Source organism: Argiope bruennichi, chromosome 7 (assembly GCF_947563725.1).
Source record: "Argiope bruennichi chromosome 7, qqArgBrue1.1, whole genome shotgun sequence".
Lineage (NCBI taxonomy): Eukaryota > Metazoa > Arthropoda > Arachnida > Araneae > Araneidae > Argiope > Argiope bruennichi.
In genome coordinates, this window is record NC_079157.1 from 7,121,134 (window position 1) to 7,136,505 (window position 15,372).

Sequence of the window (15,372 nt, forward strand, 5' to 3'; positions counted from 1 at the left end):
CTCATTTAAAAATATACGATAAATAAAGAAGTAAGTGAAATAGAAAGTTAAAAAAAAAATGTATTTCTTTTCCCCCAAGGAAAAAAAAAAGAAACAATCAACTGTATTGCATTTTAAAATTACTCTCGAACGGTACTTTATCGGTACTGTTTAATTGTGCTTAGTTGTTTATAGTTCCAAAACCAACCATTTGGTGATGCTCATTGAATTTGAAACTCAAATAATAAAGGAATTTTTTTTAAATGTGACTCAAAAGTGCGACTTTAATATGACTTAAATTGAAAATGTCATATTATTAGTTTCGAAAAATGAAGTTTCTATTCAAATAAAACCTAGAATGTTTATGTAAGTTATAAATACAAGTCATCACTGTAATATCGTTTGAATCGCATAAACTCAACAAATCCCCATATTTTTTATAAAATTTTTAAGCTTGGATCAAACAGACAAATTTGTATACAGCAAATAATAACCTATCAAAGAAACATTACCATTTATTTTCAAACAAACAACCATTTTAAAATGGTCATAATACGCCATTTGGCATCTATTTTCTCATAATGAAATTGATTGAAGTGTTGAATTATTTTTTTCAATGTTCTAATGAAATTACTGGAATCTTATTGCAACTGCTAATAAAGCCGCTTAATGTTTTTTAAAGAATAAAATATACTTCATACACATTTTATCTGCTACAGACATCGTAGAAGTGATTTATCTTAGAAATTGTAGATAAAAAAACTAGCAAAACAAACCAATTCTTTCTTTTTAACATCCTGAAATTGACGCTTGCCTCATCCCAAGTGGCCATTAAGCAGAATTTTTTTTAAACTTAAAAAGCCTTCAATTGATTCTTAAATAGCGAAGTCAGAGACAAATATCTTCACTAGCGTACTGAAAGTAAGGATTCAATGTGTAAGCTAAAGTAAAAATAAAAGTGTTTTGAAAATAACTATTTAAAATGCACCAATTTGATATCAAAAATGAGAGTGGGTTTAGAAAAGAAAATTAAATTATTACACTGCTCAGAACAATTAAGGGGTATTGTGAGTTCAGTGTGAAACAACTATATAAGCGACAGCATTTTTAACAAAACTGAAAAAAAAACTAGTGTACAACCTGCCAATTGACGGATTCTCATATAGAGAGAGCCTGGAATTCGGAATAATCCTACTTTTGCGCGGAGTGGTGGAGACGATTTGATGGAGGCGGAGTGATGGTATGGGTCGGTATTTGTATCAATGGCCGTACGGACCTATACATTAACAGAAGTGAGCCCTAACGGTTCAGCGATATAGGAATAAGATACTCAGACCTGATGTGGTCCTTTACACTGGCGTAATCGGAGATGATAACGAAAGGCCACATCATACTCAGCTAGCGGACAATTTCCTTTGTGACGAAGGAGTTCTTCGAATGGATTGGCCTTCATATTCCCCCAGATATGAACCCAATAAAACACATTTGCGACATTCTTGGGAGAAGGGTTGCTAGTCGCTCATCACCTCCAGAAACAATACAGCGGCTGGAAAGCTCTCTTCTGCGGTAGGGATAGAGAATACCCTCAGTCCCTTATTGATCAAGGGAAGTCATACCCCTCGTTAAAACTCATTTCTATTCAAGAAGTCACTTTTTTTTTGTATATTATACACGAATTGCGCATTTTTTATTTTAACACTAAATATCCTAAATAAAGCTTAATTATATCTTTTTCATTGTTCCTTTGCGTTTTCCCAAACTTTAAAACATCTCTACATAATAAATTAATCGAGAAAACATTTCCTCATCCGTAGTTTATGTCCGAAATCATATCCCGAATTCTTTTGAGCAGTGTGTTCATAGTTCGAAAACCTAAATATTACCCTAATATTTAGGTTTTCGAATATTAGGTTAATATTTAGGTTACCTAAATGAAACCCTAAATATTACCCGAGATTTGCTGGAATTTCATCTGCGCAATAAAATGAAATAAATTGCAAATGAATGAATGAACTTCTAGGTTGGAACATTTCAATGTTTACTCTCAGATGGAAGCTTGAATATTGAAAATACTGACGGTTTTGACAATTAAATTAACTATCTTTAAATTAATTAAAATTGACCTTAATTAAATTTTGCTGCCCTTTATTCGAATTTTATTGCAAACATCGAATGTAATCTTGTAGAAACAATAAAGGGCAGCCGGTGCCAGGCATATTCTTTTGTTATGAATCTGGACAAACTTCGATTGAATAAAAAACAAAAGCAATATTCTTTCCATCTCAATCCCCCTCCCCCATTCCAAAAAAGGAATTAATTATCTGGGTAAAATTTATGAGTAAATTATATGTCTATTATATGTCTATGTTATGAGTAATTTATATGTGTATTTATATTTATATGTCTAATTATGAGTAATTTTTATGTCTATTTATATTTATATGTCTAATTATGAGTATTTATATGTCTTGTTGTAAAATTCTTAAAATGAATAAAATGTTCTAATAATATTTATTATAAAAACATTTTTTATAATATACCCGCTGGACAAAAAGTCCGCAAAAACTTTAAAAATTCATAAAAACTGTAAAGTTAAACAAAATAAAAAACGGCTTGCAGATTTAGCATCGATAAGTCATGGGATTTTTTTTAGGCAGGAAAAAAATTATTTCAAAAAAGAGTCGATAGGTGGCGTTTTGTGCATAAGTGAAAAAATAGACACACAAATAACAAAAATAATATTATCAAATCATTTATTATTGCAATATGAGTTCAACATGTCCCCCACCACAAGTGGTTACCCATTATGGGCGTGTCACAAATCCAGAAAACGGCAGAGTGCAGCATGTCCGACTGTATACATGATATCTCTCGTCGTATTGAGTCTTTCAATTCATTCCGACAGATTGGATGGACGAGATCGATACACCCGGGATTTTAAATTTCCTCATAGCCAAAATTCTGCTGGTGCAGAGAAGGCCATGGAAACTTGTTACATCTCTCTTTCCCGAGCGTCTGTATCAGGAATTCCTTGACTGGAATAGCAATGTGACTTGTTACTCCATTTTGCATAAACATAACAGCAGAAAGTGCATATTTTCCTTGCAAACATGGAACAACCTTTTCGCCCAGAAGCGGTAAATAACACTAAGCCTTTACTGTCACCGTTTTCCACCCATTTACCAGTTGTTGTGTTTCAAAGAAGAAGGGTCCTGTGAAGAAAGAACCTATGAACCCACACCACACTGTGACTTTGGGGGAATGCAGTGGTTTCTCAGCGTACACTCGTGAATTTGACGTCGCCCAGATACGACAGTTATGTGTACTAACGTCTCTATGGAGCGAAAAGTGAGCTTCATCTGTCCACAAGATGTTAAAGACCCAGGAGGGAGAGCCCATCTCCCAAATATTTCTCTCTCTACAGTATCCGATGCTAAAAGTTCATGGAAGACTGTAATTTGTATGGATACTCATTAAGAACTCCATGAAGAATGTTGCATATCGAGGATGGTGGTCATCCCAAGCGTCTGCCAGCTTCTCGTGCACTACTAGTCCCTGCCGCGGTTTCGAAAGCTAATGTTTCCATTTCGGCTGCAACGCGCTCCAAACGTGTCTGCATTAGACTTGATCCTCCAGACCTTATACGATCTTCCAGCGATCCAGTTCCCTCAAATAACTGAACAAGCATTATGAAGCCTGCCACTGTTAAATGTCTTTTCCCATTCCTCACATTTTTCTGAAGTCAGAATTTACGCGGTGCAACAATCGCTAATTCCTGGTTCAGGCAAAACAGCTTCACCAACAAAACTTTTTTTTCCACATAGCATGCAACGGAGAACTGATTCTGAATCAAGAGCGTAAGTACTTATAATTGCCTGTCTTATTTGCATATTTCCAACTAAGTCGTTCATACCAGAGCCACCTATCGGCTGTTTTTTGAATTTTTTTTTATTACCTAAAAAATCCTGTGACTTATCAACGCTAAATCTGCAAACTGTTTATTATTTTGCTTCATTTCCCGGGTTGTATGAATTTTTAAAGCTTTTAAGGAATTTTTGCTCACCCGGTATTTATAAATATTATAATTATATAAAATTATAATATTTATATAGTAAATATTATAATTATGATTTATTTCATCAATATATGAATGTATTTATATAATATTAATCTAATTTAAATCCTAATTCATTTCCTAATTTTTATATTCTTTTAGCCTTATTAACTTCATTCTAAAATGGTCTCTTATTTCTTGATCTAATTCCTACTTTTTTTATTTAATTAATTCGACATGCGCCGCTCTATAAAACTGCTGAATTGAGCAGGTTCTCACACTCCGAGCAAAGGGATGAAAATCCTTAATACTTACTATATTGTTTTAACACTTCCAACAGTACCGACGAATATATATGTTTCAGAAAGTTCAATTTATCTAAACTGGCATAAGAGACAAATTTTAACCCACAGAAACCTTTAATTGAAAGTATCTGAAAGACGAGATACTTCGTCAGTAGTGTTGAAAGTTTTAAAGATACCTAAAATTCCTTTACAAAATTTGACACGTGTCAAAGAAATCCCATTTAAAATCTCATAGTAAAAACCACAGAAGAGAAAAAAATTTGTTCTCTTCTGCTCTTGTGTTGCGATGTCTCTTGTTGTCGATGTTGTATGAACGCATCTCTTGTTTTTTGTATGCAGAATGTGCCTCCCGGGATGAAATAAATCAAAGTTTTAAAATTTCAAAAGCGCCTTCTATTTGACTACGCATCTGCTAAATATATATCAAATCTTGTACATTTGCTAAAATATATATCATATTATGAAGTTTTCATATATATGTAATATAATTTTGCAGATGAAAAGCTGGACATAAGACATACTTGAAATTTAAATTCAATTTATTTTTTTAAGAAAAGCATGGTTTAAACATAGGATCAGAGGACCATTCACACCAAAACACAAGAGTGAAGTGTTTCAATTTTTTCCTTAGGGCTTTTACTAAAGGATTGACGTGGTTTAGGGAAGGGAATCTTAGGGTATCTTTGAAAATAATGCGTGGTTGTTAGGAATTTTTACTTTTTCGCTTGGAGCATGAGAAATGCGACGGCCATCAACTTTTTAGTGCCTTTGTTAGAAATAATTAAATAAAAAGAATAAAGAATTTTTCGAATAAAAGAACATGGGTTGCTTTATTCTAAAATTAATTAATTAGGGTTTGAATTAAATTAAGAAACATCATTGCATTTATACTTCTGTAATTTATATGGTTATTATAGAAATACTTTGAATTTCAGCAGACACATAGATTCTTTTGTTAGAACTCTGCCAAGGAAAATGAAATACTAAAAAAAAAAAAAAAAAGGGAGAGAATTTAGCTGAGGCAGCATTCGTTTCAGAATAAATAGAACGCGATCAATCAAAAAGGAAATTTCGCTTCAATCATAAAATTGGCACTAAGTTTGCACAGATTTGAGTGATAAATAAAACTTTTATTTATTGATCAAAATTCTTACTTCGTGTGAATAGCTATAGATTCTCAAACTTCCTGTCCTTCTAATTGGGTCCGTTGCCCCGATATGCTGAGGTGCATCCCGGAACACTGGATGTGCGATGGAACCACGGACTGCAGGGGCGTGTCTGAAGAAATAAACTGCGGTAAGCTTCCTCTTCACATATTGTTACTAAAATTAAATCTTTTCTTAAAACTATCTTGTTATTAAATATTTTAGCCGGGTAATTAAATACATGATTAGCCCTATTTGGCATTTTTCAAGGACCGGGTTTTAGTTATATTAACGACCCGTTTTAAAGTAATACTAGAACTATTTTGGGACGGACCTCGAAATATGACTAGAACGACACCTGAGATGTTACCACCCTCTCATAACTTCCATGGCGGCTCATTGATGGAATCGGGTCCCGAACCTGAACCTGAACCTGAAACCTTAACACCAGGCCATTGCGGCCCTTTTTAAGGGTCAGAGAAATCCCTCAATCAAGAAACAAATTAACTATATCCACTACAATGGAAAATACGCCTTTCTTTATTCTACTACTAAATGGAGTTTGCAACTTAAACCTCCATTGCTTCTTCCGAAATTTAAATTGTATCTAAACAACTGCTTCAAGCTTAAACGCTTTACAGCAATAATTTTTTTTTATTGAACGTAAGCGCCAATGGTACATTACTTGTTTTTCCCTCTGCCTCCAACTACCTCAGACTGAGTAGAAGTGCCTAGGCACTAAGGCTCTTCACACATCTAATTCAAGTATTTCTTTGCGCAAATTTCCTGCCGTCTTTATTAAAAGGGTAAAACATTTTATCTTGTTGTGTTCAGTAACATTGAAGATCCAGAAATACGAATTTTAGAAAGGTAATATACTCGCAGCTACCTTCGACGTCTTTATAAAAGCCCAGTCCTCTACAAAAAAAAAAAAAAAATCTAAGTATAATAAATACCTTTATAAGATTTCTTTAAATTAAACAGTTTTTAACCAGATTTTATCTTTATTTTCGTTCTTTAATTGAGTGCATTAAAAATAACAAACAAAAATATTGCACTCTTTACAAGTAAATTTCTACTTTTTACAGGGAATGATGTGATGAAAATACCAGGCGTTGCTGCCGCCAAAACAAGATTAAAGACATGGTTTTTGCAGAAAAGAAAAAGGAGTCCCAGCACCAGCAAATGGGGTCCTCAGATTCATCGAATAGCCGTCGCTTTGCAGTTGGCGGACGAGTCCACTTTTAATTCTACGAATTATAGGGACGATGAAATTCGTTACGAACTCATTATACAATTCCTTCATCGTTTTACAAAGTAAGAAAACTTTGTTTCTTCTTTTCCTTCTCATGGATTTGATTTAAAAGTTGATACAAGGTTACAATTTTAGAGAAAAGAACCGAATACCAAATTTCATTGCTTTAGCTACTTCAGCGGATAAATGTACTCATACGCAAGCGCAGATGAACACGATTTCAAGTTTATTTTCAGGAATGAAAAATATAACGCTTGAAACTATAAAATTGGAAGATTTTTCAAAAGTTTATAATCAAAATTTTAGCAATTATCGTATTTTTTGGATGCCACGAAAAATTGTATAGTGTTGAAGAAGAATTGTAAGGTGTTGTTTTAAAAAAGGAAAATTGTATGGTGTTATATTTACTATACTTTGTTCCACCCTAACTTGGCATTAGAGTATAGAGGCAGTAGACATGCCGAATCATAGTCGTTGTCAGGGGAACTGGGTTACATTAAACTTTGATGCTCCGCGTGAAGGGATAGAAAAATATTAAAAATGTGCTCTTTTAAAGAAATCCCTGTGTTTCCCTTATCAGAATTGACATGTGGAGAAATCTCTATTAGAAACTTAATAGTATATAAGCACTGTGAAAAAATATTTTCTGTGAAAAAATATTTTCCCTGTCAATAGCTCATGTGATATAATACAGGGATAATTTATTTCTCCCTCCTTTTACGCTCTTCTGCTCTTGTAATGCAGTACGAGCGGATGCATACTTGTAAATAAATCATGCTTACCATGGAGGGATTAAAACGACGCAAATGCAAAGTGTCTTCTCGATCTTCGAACCTGCCTTCTGATTCCAAAATTATATGATTACGCACACACACGCATGTGTGTGTGTGTGTATGTGTAATGATATTCTAAACGCTAATTTCAATTTAATTAATTTCTAAGGTTTTATTTTAATTTAGCCCATAGTAACTTCATTCTAAAGTATTCTCATATTTCGTGATCCAATTCTACTTTCACTTATTAATTAATTCAAGAGAAGCTTTGTAAAATTGCTGAATCGGCTAAAAGCCTAACTTTCCCACACTCCGCATGAAGGGATAGAAAAATGTCTAATAAACACATTCTTTTTTAAAAGATCCCTGTGTTTCCCCTGCCTCTTCGACGCGTGTAGTGAAAATCCCTATCGAAATCTCATTACATATAAGCATTATGGAGAAATATTTTCCCTATCAAGATCTCTTGTTAGATAAGACCAGGGATAAAATGTTGAAGAGCTTTTCCCAAATTTCTTACTGTATCGTTCTGTGTTGTGTGTTGCCCGTCGCTCTTGCTTGTGCATAATGCCTGCTTCTCGAAGATGAAATAAAACGACGTCACGAAATAGAAAGTCTCTTCACTGTCTTCGAAACTGCATTCTGCTTCACATAAAATAATGCTTATTTTATATATATATATATATATTTTTTTTTCATTTCCTATTTTCCTTGCTGGTAAAAAAACTTTTTTGTGCTCGAACTATTGTGAGATGTTAAGGGGGGGGGGGGGGGGGAACATCGCTTTTCTAAAAATTAACAATTGCGTAATAAAATAGTCACGCAATCATTCCAAACTAGTTTAAAGCAGATTTTTTGCCAAAAAAAAAAATTCTGGCCTCAAGAAACCTTTTGGACTTCAACTGATTTTGAGATGAAAAAAACCAAATCGCTTTTATAAATATCGTCGTATGCATAATCAGATAGTCATATGATGCTTCAAACCTGTTTAAATTGATTAATGACTTAAATTAATTAAGACAAACAATGACTTAAAATAATAATAATGTTCTCGCATGATAAATTGAAATTTGCGATTGCAGATTTCCATTTTTACAAATTTCATCTCGTGGGAAAATTTCCTGCATTGATAAAACTTGTAAAATTTAGCTTCTCTTTTACTGAATGCTATATCATCTTCAGTTTTTTTTTCAATTAAAAGTTTTATTGAGAAAATGTGGTACTTTGTTAATGGGCATATCCAGGCAGAAGGAACCGCAATAAAAGAAATTCACCACACTCAAAAACTGGGAAAGGCTAGCTAGTTCTGAAAATACAGTAGATACGGAAAATGTTCACAAGTAACCTTGGTTTTCTTTCGCTTCTTTTCCTCTGGCGACAAAAGCATCAACGCAGTCCTCTTATTGTGTATTTGCAATGTAAATGTGTCTGTGCAATGGTATTTCTGAATTTAATTTAAGTTGTAATTAATTTATTCTCTTATTTCCTGATCCAAATCCCACTTTTTTATTTAATTATTTCTAACACACTCTCTAAAAATCACCAAATTTGGAATTTCCCACACTCAGAGCAAAAGGATAAACATTCCTAACATCTTCAAGTTCCTTTCAAAGCCACATATGATTTCTTTTTTAGTAATCGACACGTGTCAATGAAATCCATATCAGAATTTCTTAGCAAAATCACTGAAGGGGAAAAAAGTTTTGCCCCTTTGATCTTGTGTCGAGAGGTAAAAGGACGCGTCTCTTTGCCGTAGATCTTCTCTTAGTATAAACTGGCATCCCGAGATGAAATAAATTGAAATTTAATCTCAAATTCACTTTCCTTTCGGTCACGAATCTGCTAAAATTATGAAAAGAAAGTCATGAACTGAGAAAAGTTCGAAATGCTGCAAATCCTTAGTCCCAACTCGCAAGCTGCGCCTAGTTTTAATGATCATTCATTCAGGAATGGGCAGATCTAAAGAAAGGCAGTGCTTTGAAAGCTTCGGTAGAACATTTGAGACGAGTATGGAATTATGAGGATCTACGATACGTTACTTTAATCCTTATAGAACTAGGTTTTTGAATTATCAAGTTCGCATTTTACGGATAAGTAGATAAACAGGATGGAACACATATTTGATTTTATAATATGATATAATTTAATTTCTCTTATATTTTTATATGCCATATTTTGTAAAAATCTTTCCTATAAAAGCTATTTACATTTTTAAAAATCCACATATGAAGATTTTTATTTATTTATGCACGATATTGCTGATGGGATATCCGCTGTATTGCAAAACATTCAAATTTATCATACTATAACTTGAATAATTCGTCATATAATTTGAGAATTAAGTAGATGCGATGTGTTGAATCTATCACAAAATTACCAGATGAAAATGAGATTATTAGTATCATCATCTTCGAACTGGCTTTACTTACTTAATAATATGAAAAAAAACATAAAATAATTTTTATAAAATTTTCAAAACTTATGCCATTTTTTTAATATAATTTTACTCTGCTCCTTTTTACAAGAGCCCTTTCATCAACGCCCATCTATGAACCTGCTATGTGCAACACCGGCAATACCTTAGTTGCACCATCACGTAGCAATAAGTTATTTACAGCATCCTGAACTAACCAGTCAACATAAATAAACTATCACTTATATGATACGTGCTTTATTTTCTTCAATCAATCATATTTTTTTAATATTTAGATTAGATGTTTACATTATACATTCAATTACTCTATTTACGTTTCATCGTTGAATTAGACGCATGAAAAGCCATATTGACTAGGCACTTCTACTCAGTTTGAAGTAATAAGTAGCAGAGGTAAAACAGAATTAATATACCATTGGTGCGTCTGTTGAGTAGAAAAAATATTGGTTGAAAGCTCTTAAAATGAAAATTGAAGCAGTTCTTTCGATGCTGTTTAAATTTCGGAAGAAGCTACGGAGGTTCAAGTGGCAAAGTCCATTTAGTAGTAGAGTAAGGAAAGGCCTATTTTCCATTGCAGTGGGCATAGTTAACTTTTTCCTTGATTGTGGGATTTTCATGAATTTTCAGTTGATTAAAAGATTTTCTTGAAAGTTCTTTCATGAAGTATCGAGAGCTTTGGAGTTTTAAGATCTCTGTGTAAAATATCATTCTGGATAACCAAGAAGCATTGATAATGATACGAAGTATTTTATTTTGTAAAACTTGAATTTTGTTTCCTTTTGTTTTAGCAGCGAGTCCCTGAATTTGTGCAGAATAAGTAAGGATCGGTCTTAGAATTTGTTTATAAAATAACATTTTATTCTTCAGTGGTAGAGGGGAACTTCTTGCAATGAGTGAGATAATGAGGTGAACTTTAGCCCAAAACTTCTTTTTCCTATTGTTGATATGTCTTTTAAAAGTAAGTTTATTAACTAAGATCAGTCTAAGGTAATTGACTTCTTTTTCCCAAGACAGATGATCTTCAAAGAACATATCGAAAAAGTGGTGTATCGATGGTGAAACGACAAGTTTTCGGTCAGCATAGCGTCGGCCACATTGATTTCAGAGGAGAGCGGAGATGGCTACGCATTGTTCGGCGTGACCAAACGGCTACAACAGCCGAAATCACCTCCACATACAACAGTGACAACCCAGACAGTGTTTCCCAACGCATTTTGTAGTGTTTATTGCTGGGCATGCGCCTACGCAGCCGGAGGCTGATGCATGTTCCTGCAGTAATGGCACGTCACCAACAGCTACGTCTGCAATGGGCTAAACAACATCGGAATTGAACATTAAAATAATGGAAGAAGGTTGCATGATCCGACGAAATCACGTTTTCTGATCCATCACATCGATGGGCATATGCCAATAAGTCGATTTTCAAAGGAAACCCTGGCTCCCAAATGCACAGTTGGATGGAGACAAGCCAGTAGTGGGGGTATTATGGTGTGATCAATGTGTTCATGGAACACATTAGGGCTCATAATCCGCATTAAACAATCCCTGACGTCTGTGCGCTACGTGAACATCGTTGCAGATCAGGTTCACCCATTCGTGACAATAGTATTTCAAGAGAGGGATGGCGTTTACCAACAGGAAAATGTACCATGTCATAACAATCGAATCGTCAGGAAGTGGTTCGAGGAACATTTCAGTGACTTTCAAATCTTGTCTTGGCCTCCAAATTCACCTGACATTAATCCCGTAGAGCATTTGTGGTCCCACCTGGAAAATTAAATCCATGTTGCCAAGCTATCTCCTCGCAATGTGAGAGAATTGCAGGACCAATTGGTGAATGCTTGATAAAAGATACCTCAGACTACCTATCAGCACCTTGTGGAGTCAATGTCTTATCGGGTGCTGGCAGTTTTGTGGGCTAAAGGTGGTCCTACATGTTATTAATAGGGTGATCATAATGTAAGAGCTTTTCGGTGTATATTGACCCATCTATTGCTTCAACTTGTCTCATGCCTTAAAAATAAGAGATGGCATCATTTCTGGCCAATCCATGGGAAAAATATTAAAAGTTGTTGAGAACTCTTGCACTTTTCAATCAATATTCTTATTTTATGTATGACATTTTCATTCAGTGAAAAAGGCTGTCAATAATATAATTTAATCTGTACTTGAAACCACGACTACAATGTTAGAACTAATGTTAATTTGATTTATAGCTGTTATCATAATGGCTAAATCTCCTGTTATCATCAGTTCTGGTCCCAGACATACCGTAGTTTTTATAATGACTCTGTTACCCAAGAAGTCTTCTTTTGCAGTTACACAAACAGCATTTTTTCAGACGCAATATTCACAGAATAAATGTCTTGCAGACCTTCTGTTCTGATCCTCAATTTTAGCTGCAGGGTCTTCAAGATATATGTTATAAACAACAATTGAATTTTTTCCTTTCTTCTTGAGAATATTTCCACAGTAATTTTCACACATGTCATCATATGCTCAATTCTTTGACCATAGCACAAAGTGTAACGCTGAGCTTTCAAAGCCAAGACATAATATTATTTCTCTTGCCAAGCTTTTCGGCAATACCTTCTTAAAACTTCTTCATAGCAGAAATTTTTTCTCTTTCTAAGAGATAGACCAACCAATATGAACAACAGATGAGCTGACATTTAATATTCCGGATAAAAATTTTAATTTACTGAGGCTATAACACAGACACATAAAATGTAATTGAAGAGATATTAGAAAATAATAAAAATTTATTTTGATCTAACAGAGTTTTTTGTGTCTGTTTTTACTTTGTTTTTTCTGGTATGTATTCATTCTTCAAACATTTCTCTTTGATTTTGTCAGTAACTTTAAACCTTCTTTCATAAAGCAGTATTTGATATTAAAAAATGCTAGCAAGAATGGCAGTTATTTTATGAATATGGCTTATGAACAAGGCAACAGAAAATAAACAATTAGCATTCATGGAACGATTCTAAGCGAGTTTAATAATGATAATCATAATGCCCTCTTTATTTCTGTAATGTTATTTGAATCTGAAAATTCTGAATATATTTTTACCCCAGAGATAAAAAGATGAGCTCACAGGAACTTGCCTTGTACATTCACGCTATGCTAGTGTCTTGTATGGATCCGAAGGACTTCTACGGAGACAATTTAGTACTGGAACTGCGCAAGAGAGTGGAAGCGACCGGAAATTACACAAACCCCTTCCAGATACTCGTTCTGTGTAATGCGGGAGACACCATGACAATCAAAGATGTAGAAAGAGTTACTGCCGCCTTTGACTCTCAGCACAGACCTTTCTGGACAGGCAAGTGGCAGTTTGGTATTTTAATATCCATCAGTATATCCATATGCAGTTGTATCACATTCAACAATTGACTTCTAAATGATTTTTTTCTTTTGTCAAATTGTTGAAATCCATTTCTTAATGAAAAGTATATCCGAAATATACTATATTGTAGAGACTCTCGTCGAGAACGATGGAACCAATGATAAGCAATAAACTCAAGTGTTTATGAGATAAGATCTATATTCCATTTTGATTTGTTATATTTATTCATTTATATCTTCTGTGGCAATTAATATGCAAAGGAGAAAATTATTCTTTAAGTATATGATAATATAGATAAATTAGTTCAGGGAGGGAATGGAATTACCATGGAATTTAATGGAATAGTCATATAGTGGAATAGGATGTACGTATGTTCTTAGTTTAAAAAAAATTGTTATTGGTATAGCACTGAACCATATTGTAACGTTTCCTCTTTTTCCTCACATGGTAAATGGCATTCCAACTAGATGTAACGTCACCCGTTTTTCCACACATAGTTAAGGGCATACGGACCTCCATATGTGGATCCTTTTTGCTAGGTGAGCCATTGCGTCTGGTCTTCGTTACTATTTAGGTGTGGCAAAACAGGTGTGCATTCCTTCGTTTCAAATAGATCTATCATGTCTTCAAGGGAGAGGAACATCAAAACAACCAGATGCTAATTTTTTTTCCTACTCCTCAAGTCATCAAGAAACGATCAATCATCAGCAACTGTTGTTATTAAGAGTCAGACCTAGGTGCATTTCAGCCGGCGTTAGCTGCCAATTGATTGTAATTGACATATACTTAAGAAGCGGTCTGCCACCAAGATGGTGCATTAATAGACACTTCCACGGTCGGGTGGAGACCATTGAGGAAGCGTTGCTGAGCAGCTATTGGGTGACAGGAAACTCAAGATCCCCAATGAATAAACCGGAGGTGAATATCTGAAGGAAATAAAATGGGTATTTTTTTCCAGAGAGAAGAGAGAAGCTTCGAATTAGAATTCGGCGAGACTTCGAATGCGAAAAAGTTGTTCCTGATTTTTTTGGGAAGCTCCGTGTGATTCGGGCTTCTGTCTTAGGGTCCATACGATAAAGATCGATGGATTTCTGGAACGGCCCTGGAGTAGTCGTTTTGAACAAACAGACTGTTAGCGGTTTCTTGGGGATTTATTATCCGATTTGATCGAGGAGCTATTTCGTGGTTGCACTTTTATTTGATTCTTGTAAATAATATTAAATTAGATGAGAACAAGTTGGGGTTTTTTTGTAAATATATAAGGTTGTAAATAAAAGAATTATTTTGTTAGGCTACTCTCTTATTTGATCACTCTTCATCAAGATATTACAGTATGGGGGAAGTTCGAAACTAAGTGCAGAAAATGCTGATAAATAAGAAATTCTGGTCTCCGTAAACAAACTCTTACTTTCACTTGTAGATTTACAAGCCTTAGCGAGTATGGCGCTAGCTTGCATCTCTTCTCGTGCCGAGGGAATTGTGGACGAGCGCATCCTCAAAGATATGCTACAGGAGCTGAAGCGCCACCAATTCAGAAACGGAACAGTCGATAACTTCAGGACTACTGCTCTCGTTACTCAGGTGAATTTCAGTTTCTGATATTTTTTGATGTGGTGTTCTTTCGTGATTAGTGAAGTTTAAAACTGTTTGAATAATGATATAGGACAAATTTCGTGAATTTCCTGAAATGTTTTGCAAATTTATTAAAATACGAGTCAAGCATGTCACGACTGGCATTCTAGAGAAGAAGCATCTGATCATTAGAGTGAAAATTAAAATTAAACAAACAAATAAACTCTTAAATTCCAAAAAAATTAAAATTTATTATTAAGAAAAAAATTTAAAATCTAAATTTTGAATTTTAATTGTTTTTTATTTTGCATTTTATTTGTATTATGTAAAGAAAAATAAATTTTTAATAATACCATTTATAATTCATTTTTCCGTCTAATTTCGTTATCTGAAGACTCAAAATTGCGATTGATAATCAGAATTTCAATTTTAAGAAATTATAGATTTTAATATTTGGATGACAATATTTTCCCCCTCCATAAAAAAAATCATGCAGGTTTAAGGAA

The 15,372-nt window shown here is 34.0% G+C and overlaps 1 protein-coding gene across 1 annotated transcript in view; it reads left to right on the forward strand.

The window, feature by feature from the left end:
- Nucleotides 1–15,372, forward strand: part of LOC129975647 (uncharacterized) — a 39,904-nt gene that overhangs the window by 16,450 nt on the left and 8,082 nt on the right. Inside the window, exons 3-6 of the mRNA XM_056088745.1 lie at nt 5,506–5,634; nt 6,572–6,800; nt 13,023–13,270; nt 14,715–14,875. Of these exons, the coding sequence (XP_055944720.1) occupies nt 5,506–5,634; nt 6,572–6,800; nt 13,023–13,270; nt 14,715–14,875 (767 nt within the window). The remainder of the gene's footprint in view (nt 1–5,505; nt 5,635–6,571; nt 6,801–13,022; nt 13,271–14,714; nt 14,876–15,372) is intronic.